Source organism: Muscardinus avellanarius (genome assembly GCF_963383645.1).
Source record: "Muscardinus avellanarius genome assembly, chromosome: 10".
Taxonomy (NCBI): Eukaryota; Metazoa; Chordata; class Mammalia; order Rodentia; family Gliridae; genus Muscardinus; species Muscardinus avellanarius.
In genome coordinates this window covers 96,815,667-96,831,662 of record NC_137796.1, presented here as the reverse complement: position 1 = coordinate 96,831,662, position 15,996 = coordinate 96,815,667, and the positions used below count along the sequence as shown (strand labels likewise).

The 15,996-nt window shown below is 39.6% G+C and overlaps 1 protein-coding gene across 1 annotated transcript in view; it reads left to right on the top strand.

Moving 5' to 3' along the window:
* Nucleotides 1-11,599, top strand: part of REXO5 (RNA exonuclease 5) — a gene marked incomplete at both ends in the record, with an annotated part of 36,901 nt that extends 25,302 nt beyond the window's left edge. Inside the window, 7 exons of the mRNA XM_080703014.1 lie at nt 3,124-3,228; nt 4,129-4,266; nt 5,716-5,808; nt 6,361-6,577; nt 6,799-6,986; nt 7,885-8,003; nt 11,518-11,599. Of these exons, the coding sequence (XP_080559140.1) occupies nt 3,124-3,228; nt 4,129-4,266; nt 5,716-5,808; nt 6,361-6,577; nt 6,799-6,986; nt 7,885-8,003; nt 11,518-11,599 (942 nt within the window). The remainder of the gene's footprint in view (nt 1-3,123; nt 3,229-4,128; nt 4,267-5,715; nt 5,809-6,360; nt 6,578-6,798; nt 6,987-7,884; nt 8,004-11,517) is intronic.
* Between the last annotated feature and the right edge of the window lie 4,397 nt (nt 11,600-15,996).

The following is a 15,996-nucleotide window of genomic DNA, read 5'->3' as shown; positions in this document are numbered from 1 at the left end:
CACTATCAAAGCAAAACCATACTTAAGTGCTTAATGCTCCATGAATTATGAGATTTTGCACTCTAGTTTCAGGAATCTAAACTATTCCTGGTCCTAAGTGAGCCTTTAGGATTGTTCCCTGTGATCCTTTTGGGTATTATTTCCCAGGCCTTATGGGGTTTGTGTACATTGATATGCTAATTAGTACTTAACTGAAAATTTGAAGAGAGGTTCTTTATAAATCTCTAGACTTAGGTGTGTAGTTATTTGCCTTCTGATAGTCTAGCCAGCAGATTTCCCCGCTTCTCTTAAATCCTGGAGACTTTCTGTAGGTAGAAAGCTAGAGAAATTTAAGGGCTCACTCATTTATTTCCCATCTCTCAAGTATCACTGACTTTCTTTTTCCAATGTCCTGAGAGTTGTTGTTTCTTTTCCTTTTTTTTTTTTAACCCCATCCTGCACACCTACATAGACCTTAAAGGTTTTGTGAGCATTATTATTTTTTTAATGGACTTTACTTTTTAGAGCAGTTTTTGATTCACAGCAAAATTGCATGGGAAGTGTGTTTTTCCATTTACCTCCTACATTCTCCTCTGCTGTCAACAGTCTACACCAGAGTGATGCATTTATTACAATCAATAAACCTCCTTTGATACAAATCAACCAAAGTCCATTTGGTTGATTATGATTAAGGTCCATCCAATTTTTTTTTTTTTTTTGGTGGTACTGAGGGTGGAACCCAGGGGCTTTTCTACCTCTGGGCTACACTCCAGACCTATTTTATATTTTATTCAGAAACAGGGTCTCACTAAGTTGCTGAGAGCCTCATTAAGTAGCTGAGGCTGGCTTTGAACCTGTGCGATCCTCCAGTTTCAGCCTCCCAAACATGGGGATTATATAAGCGTGCGCCACCATGCCCGGCTATACGGTCCACTCTTGGTAGTGTATTTGCTATGGATTTTGGCAAATGTATGATGATATATCTACCATTATAGTATCATATAGAATGGTTTCATTGCCTTTAAAATCTTATAATTGATATATTCTGCCTATTCATCTCTCCCAACTCCTTTCTCCCTGGAAACCACTAATCTTTTTTTATTGCCTTCGTAAGCTTTCCTTATATACATATATATCTCTTCCCGGATATATATGTAGCCTTTTCAGATTGCCTTATTTCACTTAGTAATAATGTATATAAGTTTTTCCCATGTCTTTTCAGTGCTTTGTACCTCCCTTGGCCTCTGCAGTTGATAGCTTATTTAACATCAAATAATATTCCATCATATGTATGTTTAGTGTATTTATCCATTCACCTACTGATGAACATCTTAGTTGCTTCTAAGTTTTGGCAGTTATGAATAAGGCTTCTTTAAGCCTGTATGCAGTTTTTGTGTGGAATAAGTTAATAATATATTTACCAAGGCACACAGTTGTTTCTTGTAAATAGTATGATATAAATTCCTTAAGCATACTCCACTTTTTTTTTCATTCTTTTGCTTCTTGTTATTCTAACTTAGTGATTTTAAATAATTTATCTTCCAAGATCATTGATTTCTCTCTTCTGCCTAATCAAGTCTGCTGTTGAACCCCTCTGGTGAATTTTTCAACTCTAAAATTTGATTGTTTTTTATAGTTTCTCTTTGGTGATGTTGTTCATGCATCATTTTCCTGATTTTGTTAGTTGTCTGTGTTCCCTTTTCGCTCATTAAGAATCTTTAGACAGTCATTTTCATTTCAGTTATTTTAAATTGTCTTAGCTTATTAATTATTCTTTTGGCAGTACTGGAGATTAAACATAGCATTCTACCTCCAAGCTAGACTTCCAACCCTATTTTTTTCTCTTTTTTCAAAATGGTCTTACTAAGTTGAGGAGGGAGGGCCTCATTAAGTAGCTGAAGTTGGCCATGAACCTGATATCCACCTGTCTCGAGCCTACCAAGTACTGGGATTACGAGCATGTGCTCGTAATGCATGGCTCTTATTAAGCATCTTCTTTTAGACAGTTACAGTCAGCCATATGAATGCAGCTTCCACATCCATGCATTTAAACAGCCATAAATAAAAAACATTCAGAAAAAAATACATTTGTACTGAACATGCATGTACAGGCTTTTTTCTTTGTCATTCCTTAAGCAATACAGTATAATAGCTGTTTACATAGTCACGTTCTCATTTTGTTAGAAACTATATGCAATTTAGAAACAGTGACTTAAAATATACAGGGGAATGTTCATATGTTATATGCTACTTTACGTACATTATATGCACTTAGGTCGTGTGCAGATTTTGGTATTTTCTGGAGTAATGGAGCCAGTCCCCTGTGCATACTAAGGGACAACACTGTTGGGATTGAAATTTATCAAGCCATTCATAGCTCTACATTCTTTAGGTTCAGTTTCTGGAATTAGATTTTCTTCTTTTGATTGGGTAGGTTTGCTTCTTTCTTTGGATGCCATGTGATTTTGTTGCCGCTGCTGTCAAGATGGGCATTTGAAAAATAACCAGTTCTTTCATGAACTGTTTTGTTCAGGAAAAACTTTCGAAGTCAGCTTAGTTAGAGGGTCCATGACCTTCTAAAACTGTTCTGAAAATTTGTTTCCTTTGGAATTGTGCATATGCCTCTAGCTGTCCCAAATTTCCTAAGCAGTTTGTCCCTGCTTCTTTTTAGAGCCTATATACCTATCTTCCTTATAGTTACAGGCTGTGAAGTAGCAAATCATGACCTGTGTTCATTATTTGGCATTTAGTTGAACTTTTCCTTTCTGGAGATGATTTTGTTTGTGCTTACTCTAATTCTTCCATGCCTGTGGTAGTATTTTTGTTGTTGTTTTTGCCACTAAATTTCTTAAGATTCTTCTCTTGCTTATTTTGTACATAGGCTTAGCAGTGTACACTGTTGGGAGTTCTATTGGGATTTCACTTATTTTCTTACCTGAGGTATTATAGAGACTGTGTAGTAGCCCTATGTCCTAGGGCTTATTTGAATGCTGAAGGTACATGTCCTATAAGGGTTTATTTATTCTTTTTGTTGATTTTTATGGCTTTTCTGCTAAGCTACATTACTTTTTAATGGGAGTAAAAGTATGTTTATAAAGTGTGCACTAGGTTCCTGCCTCATCCAGGCTGTGCTGTTCTCTGCAGGTCCTTGAACAGGCAAGAATGGAAATCCCTCTATTTCCCTTCAGCATTGTTCAGCTCTCTTTTGAGCCCTTTTCACCTGTCCTCACTGAGGAGATGAACAAAAGGGTAAGTAAATGGTTCTGCTCAACAGCCTTACTTAATGAAAGAAAGTAATGGTGCATTTATTAAAAGTATTAAGTTTATGTGTATTTCTCCAAATCTTTTTCAATGTATATGTTAACAATTAAAAGACATTCTTATAAGAATTGAGCTGGGTGTGGTGGTGCACGCTTGTAATCCCAGTACTTGGGAGACTGAGACAGGAGGATCACAGGTTCACTGACAACCTCAGCTACTTAGTGAGGCTCACTTTCTGCAACTTAGTGAGACTCTGTTTCAAAATAAAGAATTAAAAAATATGGCTGCGGTGTGGCTCAGAGATAGATTGCCCCTAGGTTCAATCCCTAGTTGCACAAAACAAAAGAATAAGAATTGAACTATGCATACTATTTTACAACTTTATTTTTTCACTAAAATATTTTATATTTTACATTTTTCCATGTCACTACATACCTTCTCTTATTTTTAAGGAACAATAGTATATTCTGCTATATGGTATACATATTATGGCATTTGTGCTTTATACATTTTTCTATTATAAATAATGTTGGAATAAACTATATAAATTCTTATATACAGCCGGGCGTGATGGCACACGCTTGTAATCCCCGCGCTTGGGAGGCGGAGACAGGAGGATTGTACAGATTCGAAGTCAGCCGCACTGGCTTAAAAGATCCTGTTTCCAAAAATAAAAAAATATAAAATAGGTCTGGGAGTGTAGCCCGGAGGTAGAAGGGCTTCCCGGAACCCCAGTACCACCAAATAAATAAATAAAATAAATTCTTATATACTTGGTAATTGTTTTTGTCAAAAAAATTTTTGAGGTGGTATTGTCCCATATTTTAACTCATTTCAACTCTCTGTCTATATCCATGTTTTCATTATATTCTGTTGTTTTTCCTATAGATGAGGATCAAGTGGATAGAGATGTCAACTGTTTACGCTGGGCCATTTACTAAAAATTGTAACTTTACAGCTCTCAAGACGCTTTTTAAGGGCTTTGGCCCAGTTTGTTCAATGACTCTTGTTTTTGAAACTCATCAGGTAAGGAGACTAGAAAATTTAGATTTTTACCTTTTAGATTATTGTTAGAAATTCAGATGACTTCTGGAGCTGTACAGATACCAAAATTAGCTTGATTGTCTCCAACTCTGTCTATTGGGAGTTGTTGACCCACAAAAATGTATACCCCATGTTACCAGATTTTTTGGCTTTGGAATATGTGTTTTGTTTTGTTTGCTTTGAGAATTGAGAAATCTGCTAGTTTCCATGTTTTCGCTTCAACTTTCTTAAATATTATGTAAGCCAGACCAAAAATATGTCTGCTAGTTGGATGTAGCCTGTGGGCCTTCTGATTATGACCTCAGTGTTAAAACAGTAATGTCCATGTCTTGGGAAGCTTTATAGAGCTTAACTAGCAAGTAGGCTTATAGCTAAGGTAAGATGTAGGAGGAAGAGTTAATTAATTTTTTGTTTTGTTAAAAAAATTCTCTTAAGAATACACTAAGAGTAAGGTTTGTGTATTGGATTTTTATTTACATAAAAATCCTGTAAAGAGCTTGTTTTACTTATAAAAATAATATTTGCATATCAGTTTTTAAATTCACATAGTTCAGAAGGACTTTGATTTTTAATTGCAAATAAGGGGCTGGGCACACTGGTAATCCCAGTACTTGAGAGCATGAGACAGGAGGATCGCAGGTTTGAGGCTAGTGTGCAGTAACTTAGGCCCTGTTTTAAAATTAAAAATAAAAGCCGGGCATGGTGGAGCATGCTTGTAATCCCAGCATTTGGGAGGATGAGACAGGAGGATATTGGTTCGAGGACAGCCTCAGCTACTTATTGAGGCTCTTTGCAACTCAGTAAGACCTTGTTTCAAAATAAAGAATAAAAAATAGGGCTGGGGGTATAGCTCAGAGGTAGAATGCCCCTGGGTTCCATCCCCAGAACCAAACAACAACAACAACAACAACAACAACAACAACAACAACAAAAAATTAAAAATAAGCCAGGCATGATGGCACACCCCTATAATCGCAGTTCTTGGGATGCTGAGACACGAGAATTGCAGGTTTGAAGCCACCCTCAGTAACTTAGCAAGACCGTTTCACAATAAAAAAAGGTTGGGATGTAGCTCAGAGGTAGGATGTTCCTGAGTTCAATCCCCAGTAGCAATGGATAGATGGATGGACAGATGGGCTGGGGATGTAGCTCAGTGGCTGAACATCTCTGGGTTCAATTCAAAGTACTACCACCAAAAAAAAAAAAAAAAAAAAAAAAAAAAGCAAATAAAGATTCATTATTTTCTGGGAACCAGCTCCTGAACCTTGGTCATGCTACTTGATAATCTGCTATCACTGCCTATGTAGCTCACCACAGAAAGGGCACCCATTATGATAGCTTTGGCTACTGTAGTTTGGGTCTCTTTTACAGTACCTTCTCCAGCAATTTGAGCTGGAAAGTAACAGTGAAGAAATCTTGGTCTTTCTGCAGCCTCATCTCTGTATACAGTATGAAATTCTAGAAGCTGCCCAGCTGGCCATAGAGACCTTGAATGGCATTCTGCTGGATGATATCTACATTAAGGTAAAGTGGCCAGAGAAAGCTGAAAACCAGGCCCCTTTACTCAGGCCTGGCCTAACATAGCCGCTATGTACAGCACCCCAAGATACAGGAAACACCCTTGAAAGCACAAGCACAACATTTTTTATTATGGAATGGTTATAGAATGTCTTCAGCCAAGTCTAACATTCTCTTATCAGTGTCCTAATAACAGCTTTTATTTTTGTCAAACTCATTCTGGGCTAGATTGGGGTCTTCTTTGTATTCTTTACCACTACTTAAGCCCCAGGAAGTTTATTCTGGGTAGTTCTTTGTGGCTGCCTATTCCTTCAATTTTCAGGGAGAAGAGGTAATTTGAACTTTCTTGTGCAAGTAAACAATTTCATTGAGTATGGGAGGCAGGGAGTTAGGGAACATATATGTTTCTGAATCATATGTTTCTAATCATAGTTCCATGAGACAGTCATCATCAGCCTCTTTACAGACTAGAAACCTGTAAAATTAAGTTGCTAATACAATAGTCTTGAGGTTGAAAGTAGTAACTTTCCACTACTAATACCCCCTTTCCTTGGTTAGGTGCAGAGGCCTGTGACAGAGCTCACCCTTGATTGTGACAAACTTATTAAGGAGTTGGAACAAGATTCAGAGAACCGAGATACTATTTACCTGTCTGGAGTGAGTGAAACCTTCAAAGAATACCTGATGCAGCATTCTAACCTTTTCATTGGCCTGGATGCTGTGATCTTGCCTAAAGATCTTAGAAGTGGAAATCAGAAAAAATACTGTTTTTTGAGTAAGTCTCTACCACCAAGTATAGCCTTAAAGGAGATTTGGGATGGTGATAACAGGAGGCCAGAGAAAGGGAAGGTTCACCAAACAAGCCCTCCTGGGGTAGACCAGGGCAGGAGCTCCTGATTCTATTCTTCCCTGCGGGCCCTGGCCAGGCTCCAGCTTATAAGGTGATCAGTTTTCCTGGCCCATAATAAGAGAATATGGGGATATTCTTGCTTTCAGAATTTAAAGCCTTTCTCAATGCTCAGAGGGCCCTCAGCATTCTCACAGGCAAGTACTGGAAGCTGAAAGGCAGATATGCCCTAACCCCAAGGCACCTCCATGCATGGCTTAGAAGTTCACCGCCTGAATCAAGAAGGCCCCCGGGGCTTCGAGTTATACCTCCTCCCACAGAGAAGCAGGCCTTGCAGGTGAGCAGAGTGGGTGACTTCTGAGGTCAGAGGGGAAAGGCAGCTACTCTGGACTTCTGTTTCTGGATGGTTCTGCTCCGAGACACTTGATCTTTTGCTTTTTTTGCCCTGACTTATCTTGTGTCACTCTTTCCTCTAGTCCTGGTCATATCTGTTTTTCTCCCAGATCTCTCATACTTTGCCCCTTCCATACCTACTAAAATCAAGTTTTTAGTCCTCCAGTGGCTCTCCAAGGGACTTTGTGGGACCAAGGTGGGAAGTCAGAGAACTAGACAAGTCTTCAGAGATCTCGTTGAGGTTTCCCAAAGTGTGATATACATACAAGATCAATTTTGGTTGTCATAGATGAACTTGTTTATTTTCACTTTTATAGTTAGGGACTTATTTTTCTAACAGTCATTGAAGTATACAACCACAGTGAACCTGAAATTTCATTAATAGTATTACTTAGACAAAGCTAAGAAAGAAATTGAGAGAAATCACTTAAGAGAGGAGATAAAATGTCTGTAGTTTGGAAAACCCTGTCCTGATCTCTCACACTGAGAAGATGGGAAGTAGAGGTAGGAGCTGATGAGTGACTCTCCCAAAGGCACAAAGATACTTCATTGCAGAGGCCAGACTAAGCAGCCTCATCAGTGATGTGGCTCCCCTAACTAAGGGTCCCTGGAAGACCCATCTGGAGGAAAGGACAGCAGTTGCCTTCCCTTGAGGGGGCTTAAACTACCTTGGAGGCCTGAACCATGGGCTCCAGTTTTAATAATGGATTTTTTCAGAGCCTTTATTGGGATCCCATGGCCTTAGATCTTGAGGAAGTATCCAAAGATGAGCAGAAGGCCCACCCTCCAAAGGTGAGCAGAAGGTATTTTGGCTAAGTGTTGACACATGGCTTTAATCCTAGACTCTGAAGCTGGACCACCCGAAGATAGTGGCCTGGCGTTGGAGCCGGAAGATTGGAAGGCTCTACCACAGCCTGAGCCCAGGCACTCTTTGCCTCATCCTCCTACCAGGAACCAATAGGTAAGGACTGTGATAGGTTTTCTCTCATGACTGGCCCTTGGACTTAAGCTGTTTTTGGAGAAAGACCTTTTGTTAATATCCAGGCATATAAATACTTAGATGGGTCATCTCATAGTTCTAAGAGATAGGAATTAGATTTCCTATCTCTTAGATTTATGTGGTGTTTTATCATTTCACTTATTGGTTGGTAACTCAAAACAGCTTATCCCAGTTTAAAATCAGAGATCTTGTGTCCTGTAGCCCCTCTGGTCTAAGAAGTAACTTCCTTAAACCCTTAAGTAAAAAGGTTGAGGTGTCCTAAAAGAAACCCCAGACTTAGGTGTGATCAAGGCCACCTCTCCCAATGTATCAGTAGTATGTTCTTGGCTTCCCTCACTTCCCCTCACTGTCCCCATTATTTATTTTTCCGGTACTGGGGATGGAACCCAGGGGCATTCTACCTTCAAGCTACACCCTCTGCCCTATTTTTTATTCTTTATTTTGAGACAGGGTCTCACTGAGTTGCAAAAGACCTCACTAAGTAGCTGAGGCTGTCCGCGAACTGCAATCCTTCTATGTCAGCCTCCCAAATGCTGGGATTACAAGCGTGTGCCGCCATGCCTGGCTGTCCCAATTATTTTTTAAAAGTAAAGCCTATTTGCTGATTCTAAGCCTAAGGAATACTGGAACAGGATTTGGGGTCCCGTTTCTTCTTCTGTTACCTCTCACAAGTGACCATGCCACCTTCTGATTGTCTCAATTTCCCTTCTAAAATGAGGGAGTAGAAGTAAATCAGTGATTTTTAAATTCTTGTTTAAGTCCTTTCTTTAAAGAAAAATCTTAATGTTAAATCCTAAAGTATAAAGATTGGGTGGTTCTGGAACAAGTGAATAGGTGAATGAGTGAATGAAGTATAGATTAGAGGAAAAGAGAAAGAGGACATGGATTTGGGGGAGCAGATTGGCATTGAATTGTATTATTTTTAGGAAAAAAGAAAATAGTCACTAAGATTCTGACATTGTAGGAGATATGGTAAACTACAAATTGCAGAGTATGAATACCTCAGGACTTGAATCTTGCATCCAAAATGTATTTCCTGTCAAAAACCTCACAACATGCATTTGATGGCTGATCACTGGTAGACAGTCTACCTTCTGGGTAGCTTGAAAAAACCACTTTCTCAGAGAAGCAGAAATGAGTATTAGGTGTTTAAGTTAGGGATGGATAGTCATAAGCCAATATACTTTACATAGGCTTGTGGGGAAGTTTACAGTAAGAGGTTAAAAAGTGAGCCAAGATTGCCATTAAAACTTTTTTAATCAAGGAAAAGCTCTGAGGGATTGGGGACTGGTCCTTAGATAGCTCCTCAGGACCAGCCGGTCTGGAGGTAGGAGTACAGTAGGAGACTGGTCTTCATCTTCCCAGGTAAGATACTTATATTGCAGTCCCCATTTTGCAGGTAAACTAAGGCAGTATTCCATAGCTAGCATTCTCCTTCCAGAAGTCTGGATATTTCACAGAGGGCAAAGGCTGGGGAAGAAGTATTGAGGCCAGGGAGCACAAAAACTCAGTGTGGCTGCAGCAAAGATCCCAGTATGAGTTTGACAAATCAGGTAACTACAGAGAGTAACTCCCTGTAAAGCAGCAAATGCTACAGTGAGGAAACATGAATTCTTTCTTTTAAAAGTCACCTTCTGATTTCTGTGGCCATATTGATCAAACTTGGTAATAGAATACATTTCTCCAGTCTGCATTACTAACTTCACTGAGCCTGATCTGTGCAACTGTCTCAATGATGCCAGTGGACACATTTGGGAAACCAAATACTCAGTAAAAATAAAAGAAGCAAAGCCAGGCGCGGTGGCGCACGCTTGTAATCCCCGCGCTTGGGAGGTGGAGACAGGAGGATCGCGCAGGTTCGTAGTCAGCCTCGCTGGCTTAAGAGACCCTGTTTCCAAATAACTAAAAAAAAGGTCTGGGAGTGTAGCCTGGAGGGAGAAGGGCTTCCAGGAATCCCAGTATCACCAAAAAAAAGCAAAGACAACAGGTTTTGTCCGCTAGGAGCTGACTCAGCTCTTAATCTTTATATTTCTGGTACCTGGCGAAATTAATATTGAAAATATTAATCATTGCTATTTTAATTTGCAAGCACTATGCTATCTATATTTAAAGGTATTAGAGCCCCCCCTTTTTTTGGTGGTGGTACTGGGGTTCCTGGAAGCCCTTCTACCTCCGGGCTATACTCCCAGACCTATTTTTACATTTTTATTTGGAAACAGGGTCTCCTAAGCCAGCGCGCGCGGCTGGCTTCGAACCTGCGCGATCCTCCTGTCTCTGCCTCCCAAGTGCAGGGATTACAAGTGTGCGCCACCACGCCCGGCTTAGAGCCCCTTTTTAACAAAGAAAAGAAATCTCAGCTTCAGCAACTTAAGGTCATACAACTAACAAGTACTTCAACCCTAATAATCTAACTACCCACTTGCCCTCAAAGCTCCACTCTTTCATCCCCAGCAGGCTAGTGCTTGCCAGCATAAGATCAGACATCAGGTGAGACAGGTTATATGTTTGTCTTTGCTTGTTTCTGAGGAAGAGCACCTCAGACCGCTAACCCAATTTATTTATGACGACCTAACAGGCAATGGATGACTCCTCAGTTCTAAGCAAAGCACCAGATATTTTACTCATACATTAGTAAATAAGTTAATGTATTGTAGTTTTTCAAATAAAGCTTGGTACATAGTATATACTACAAAAGAGATTAAGTAAAATGAACAAAAGACTTAACAATTTATAAGGACTGGAAAGACAGATTTCCATTTTTAAAATCCTGGTTCTATCCAGGCATGGTGGCGCACACTTGTAATCTCAGCATTTGGGAGGCTAAGACAGGAGGATCGTGGCTCGAGGACTGCCTCAGCTACTTAGGCTCTTTGCAACTCAGTGAGATGCTGTTTCAAAATAAAGAATAAAAAATCAGGCTGGAGGTGTAGCTCGGAGGTAGAATGCCCCTGGGTTCCATTCCCAGTATTGTAAGGGGAAAAAAATCCTGGTTCTGCCACTACTTATGTGGTTGTATGACTTGAACAGGTTATATAATATCTATGAGTCTGTTTATTTGAAAAATGGAGATAATAGTAATACTTAACATCATCACCAAGCTCTTTTGAGAATTAAATGAGATGTGCTTAAAACAGTCTTGTCATGTAATGAATGCTCAGTGTATATTGGATACTATTGTCTGTGGTTCTCCCAAAAGCCCTGTGAGACAGTAATTTTAAAAATCTAGAGTTTTGTAGTTGAAAAAAGTAAGTCTTGTTTGAGATGTGCCTTACATCTCTTAGGTGGTAGAGCGGAGATTTGAATCAGGCCTCTGGATTAGTCAATGTTCTTTCCATTGAACTATCTTCAACAGACAACTTTCTAAATTGGCCTGCCTCTCACCCTGCAGAACACAAATACTCAAAAACTTAACATCATCTAGCCTAGGAGCCTCAGCCTTATTGATAGAAACCTGTCTTCATTCGTTTTGTTGCAGTGCTCATGGATCACTCTCTGGCCTAGGACTGATGGGAATAAAAGATGAAGAGGAAAGCGCCATCCCAAGCATGGGTTTGTGAGAGTGCCCACCACTTCATTGCCATTTCTTGCCCCTCAAAGGCAATGGTGGAGAATGTGGTCAGGCAGCAGCATCTCCAGAGGCTGCTGGGCCCCTCTATCCAGCGAGCTTTTGTGGAAAGTTGGTGTACCGGCTAAGGAGTCTATAGTTATTTACATGACATGTGCAAGTTTTCAATTAATGTCTAAAGTTTAAGCATCTTAAGACAGTATGATGGAGGAAACCAATTTGTTTTCTTTGTGTGAGTTTCTGTACATGGGTACTCATTCCATGTGGGACAGTTGTGGAGTGGTAAACAGATAAGGAAACCAGGAGGAGTGGTATTTCTGTGAAGAAAGCAGCCAGTTTGTCAAAGTTGTAATAGTTGAAGGATATTTTTGAGATAAACTGTTTTCTCAGTTGATACATGTTATAAAATTAAAGGAAAAAGATAACAAACTGTAAATCTCAGACTCTGAGCTTTTTACTAACCCCAGAAACCCAATTCAATTCCTTGTTTAGAAATCCCTCTTTCCTCAGAATGTGGCTGCAGTCCCACCCTGTACCAGTAGGTGCCTCCATCACACCAGCATCCCTCCAGGGATTTGGAAACTCAGTAAAAAATCTGTGCTTTCCTTTTAAACCAACCCTCAAACTGGTAACATTCTGTATTGGAAAGGACAGTGGGGCACAGGTGCACAGTTCCCAGACTGGTAGAGACATGAACTGTCCTCCAGAAAACATGAACTAATCTATCAGTGTTTATAATACCAAAAAGCTTGCTCTATACATTCAGACCATCAGTTTTACTTCAAGGTTACAATTGCTGTATAGTATTTTCACAACATGAAGGAGAGATCACAGGGTTATTACAGTGGACTTCTAGGTAGCCATTTTTAAAGTGTGTGTGTGTGTGTGTGTCCAGAGTGCCTAACTTTGAATCCCAGTTTATTCATTTATTGTTGAACTCAAATGTTACTTAGCACCTCCGTGGTTGTGATAATAGTTTGTATCTTATAGGATTGTCCTGAATGAGTTTATGCAGTCATAATACTATATGATTTATTGTGAGAGGCTACAAAATAGAATATATACATTTTGAGTCCAGTTTCACAGGAAAACATGTACAAAGTTATGCATAGGCTTACAATTAAATGTGGAAGGCTATTTGCCAAAATATAGTATTTCTGACCTAGTGATATTGGCATTTTAGGTTTTATCAAATGTTTTTCTGTGTGTAGGCTAGACTTAAAAAAGTTCAAGCCTGGTGTGGTGGCACACACTTGTAATCCCAGTACTTGGGAGACTGAGACAAGGGTTGCAGGTTTGAGGCCAGCCTCAGCTACTTAGTGAGACCCTGTTTCAAAATAAAGAATTAAAAAAAAATAGGTCTAGGGATAGAGCTCAGAGGTAGAATGTCCCTAGGTTCAATCTGTACTACTGTAAGGAGAAAAAGAAAATCAGGGCACATGTCTGTAATCTCAGTACTTGGGAGGCTGAGACAGGAAGACTGCAGGTTCAAGTCTAGCCTCAGCAACTTAGTGAGGTTCTCAGCAACTTAGCAAGATCCTGTTTAAAAAAAAAAAAAAAAAACTAAGAGAGCTGAGTGAGACATGCCCTGGGTTTAATCCCCAGTACCAAAAAAGAAAACATTTTTTCAAGCACATATTTTATAATTAGAAAAAAAATCAGCTAGACATAATGGCTCATGCCTGTACTACTAGTACTTGGGATGCTAAGACATGAAAACTAATCTGCAGATTCAAGGCCAGCCTCAGCAATTGAGAGAGACCCTCAGCAACTTAAGCAAGACTGTTTAAAAAAAAATAGGGCTGAGGGTGTAGCCTGGAGGCAGAAAGCCCCTGGGTCAGTCCACAGTGACTCACAAACCAATTAGAAAAAAAAATTATTATTCTACTTAAAATAACCATGAAGTTGGGCATTTAGGGCAGAATTTAATCCTTTAAATGTAACTTGTATAAGACCTGGCCCTAAATGGAGCCTGCATTGAAGAGTCTGGTGTGGAATCAGTACATTGCAACTTGAAGCTGTCAGAAGAAACATTCTCTGCTGCCAGCTTCAGCTGCAAAGCACAAGGACAACTTGAAATGACAGTGCTGCTGGATCCCTTCCTGCCCAGCTGAGCTCCAGAGCTGTGAGAGCTCAGTTGATATTTACTGCTTGAGGTTCCTGACTTAGAAAAGAAGTACCTGCCTTGGATATGGACAAGATGGGGTTGCAGCTCTGGTCCTGGGTCTTTTTCAAGAAGTCACTTAATATTGGGGCCATGTCCAGCTGCATAAAATGATGGAATGCCTACTTCTAACGATTAAGAGTTCAAAGAGACGGTTTATAGAAAATGACAATAGTGGGCTATATATGGATTAATTTCCTTGCCAGAGCCTCAGTTTCCTCACCTTTCAAATGAAGCTACTGCTTACTTCATAAGATTGTTATGATTAGAGAAAACCCAGAATAAATGCTCAATAGCCAGCAGGTATTATTTTACCAAGGACCATTTTCAAAATTCAGGAAGAGCAGATTAGGGTTCTCTGAACCCCAGGCACTCCCCTTGCTCCCAAAACTAGCCAAGGCCATTTTCCTTCTGTTTGAGTGGGGCTGGAGGTTCCTGCTCCAGAACTCTCCAGATAGACCTGGGGGACTGGGCCTCTGAGAGCTCAGTCTGCACACTCTGTTCTTTCTGCTGATGCTCCCACCTATTGGAAGCCAAAGCTGCCAACTTGGCCTCTTGCAAAACACACATTCCATTCATAAGTGCGTTTGTGCATTTTTCCTCCCACACCCTGCTAGGCAGCCAGTGCAGAGCTGCCAAGGCAGCTGCTGGAGAAGCAGCATCTCATTGCGGGGTAACTCCAAGGGTTTACAGAACTTTTGGTTTAGATTGTGAACATATTACTCCTATTTTCTGGCCTCCCTGCCCATAGTGGGGTAGTTTAAGATACTTAGCCATGTCATTTTCATTTCCTGTGTCCTTTGTAAACAGCCTCTTCCCTATTATAAGTTGGACACCTATTAAAGAAAACTTAAAAATCCAGAAAAATTTAAATCACATCTAATCCTGCCACTTGACTGCCAATATTTCATAAACTTCTATCAAACTTTTTCTGTCATTACTCAAAAGCAGTTTTTAATAGTTGCATATTGCAATATTGTGTCATAATTTTGAAAACACTATCCTATTGTTGACACTAAAGTTTTCCCAAATGATGCTGCCAATTTTATCCTTATATATACATACTTGGCAGATGTTACTCTAAGAAAAGTCCCTAAAAGAAATTATTGGATTAAAGATTATTAACAGAAGGTTATTTTAACATCAGAAAGGTTTTACTGTTTGCCAGCATGGATTTGTTTGAATCTTTGCCAATTTGGCAAGTTAAAAAAACTTTTCATTATAGGTCTAATTCCTGTTTATTTGAATGCGCTTTAGATTGGCACCCAACCTTTTTTTCCAGAAGCTTTTTGGCCAATTACTTTTCCTCAGTGAATTGTCCATATCCTTTGCCTGTTTTTCTGTTGGAAAACCAAGTACTTTTCCATACTGAATTTTAGGGCTCCTTATGGATTAAGTATAGCATCAATTTGTCAATATTACATTTTTCCAGTTTGATTTATTTATTTATTTATTTATTTGAGTACTGGAGATGGAACCCAGGGGCATTCTACCTCTAATCTGCACTCCCAGCCCTATTCTTTATTTTAAAACAAGGTTTCACTGAGTTGTTGGGTTAGCCTTAAATTTAAGGTCGTCTAGCCTCAGCCTCCTAAATTGATGGGATTATAAGCATGTGCCACTGCCCCTGGTTCAGATTTAAACATGAACTGGCAAGTTCATATATTTCTATTGATTTAATCTTTGTACTTTTATTCTTTTGGGAACTTATTTTGATATGTGGTAACTCTTCCCAAGATTTAAATAATTTTATCCAATTATCTGACATTACTTACCCAATAAAGGAGGGGACCTCCTTTATATTTTAGAGCTGATACCCACATTTTCCTCTGCCTTGCAGTAGTACAGATACTCTTTTGTAGCTTTCTGTTTTAATATATTATCAATTTCAGCAGCACTACCCAGGTAAGCACAGGGCCCAGAGAGTCCCTCTCATCATGAATTATAAAACACTAGAGTTAAGGTGCTTTGAGGTTGGCTACACTATTCCTAGTATGTTCCACTAGGACTAGCAACTCCCCTGAGGAAAGAGACTGAACCAAGGTCAGAACATTGCAAAGAATGTTAAAAACCAGGTAGGCGCTTATGGGCTTTTTGAGACCCCTGGGGCATCCTCCAAAATCCAAAGAAAGGAGAGAAAAGGAAGCCTAACATTTCTTTCCCAGTCAACCCCGACATTGGTTTTGGGAACGGGATTTGACAGGAAGAGGGCAGTGCCGAAATGA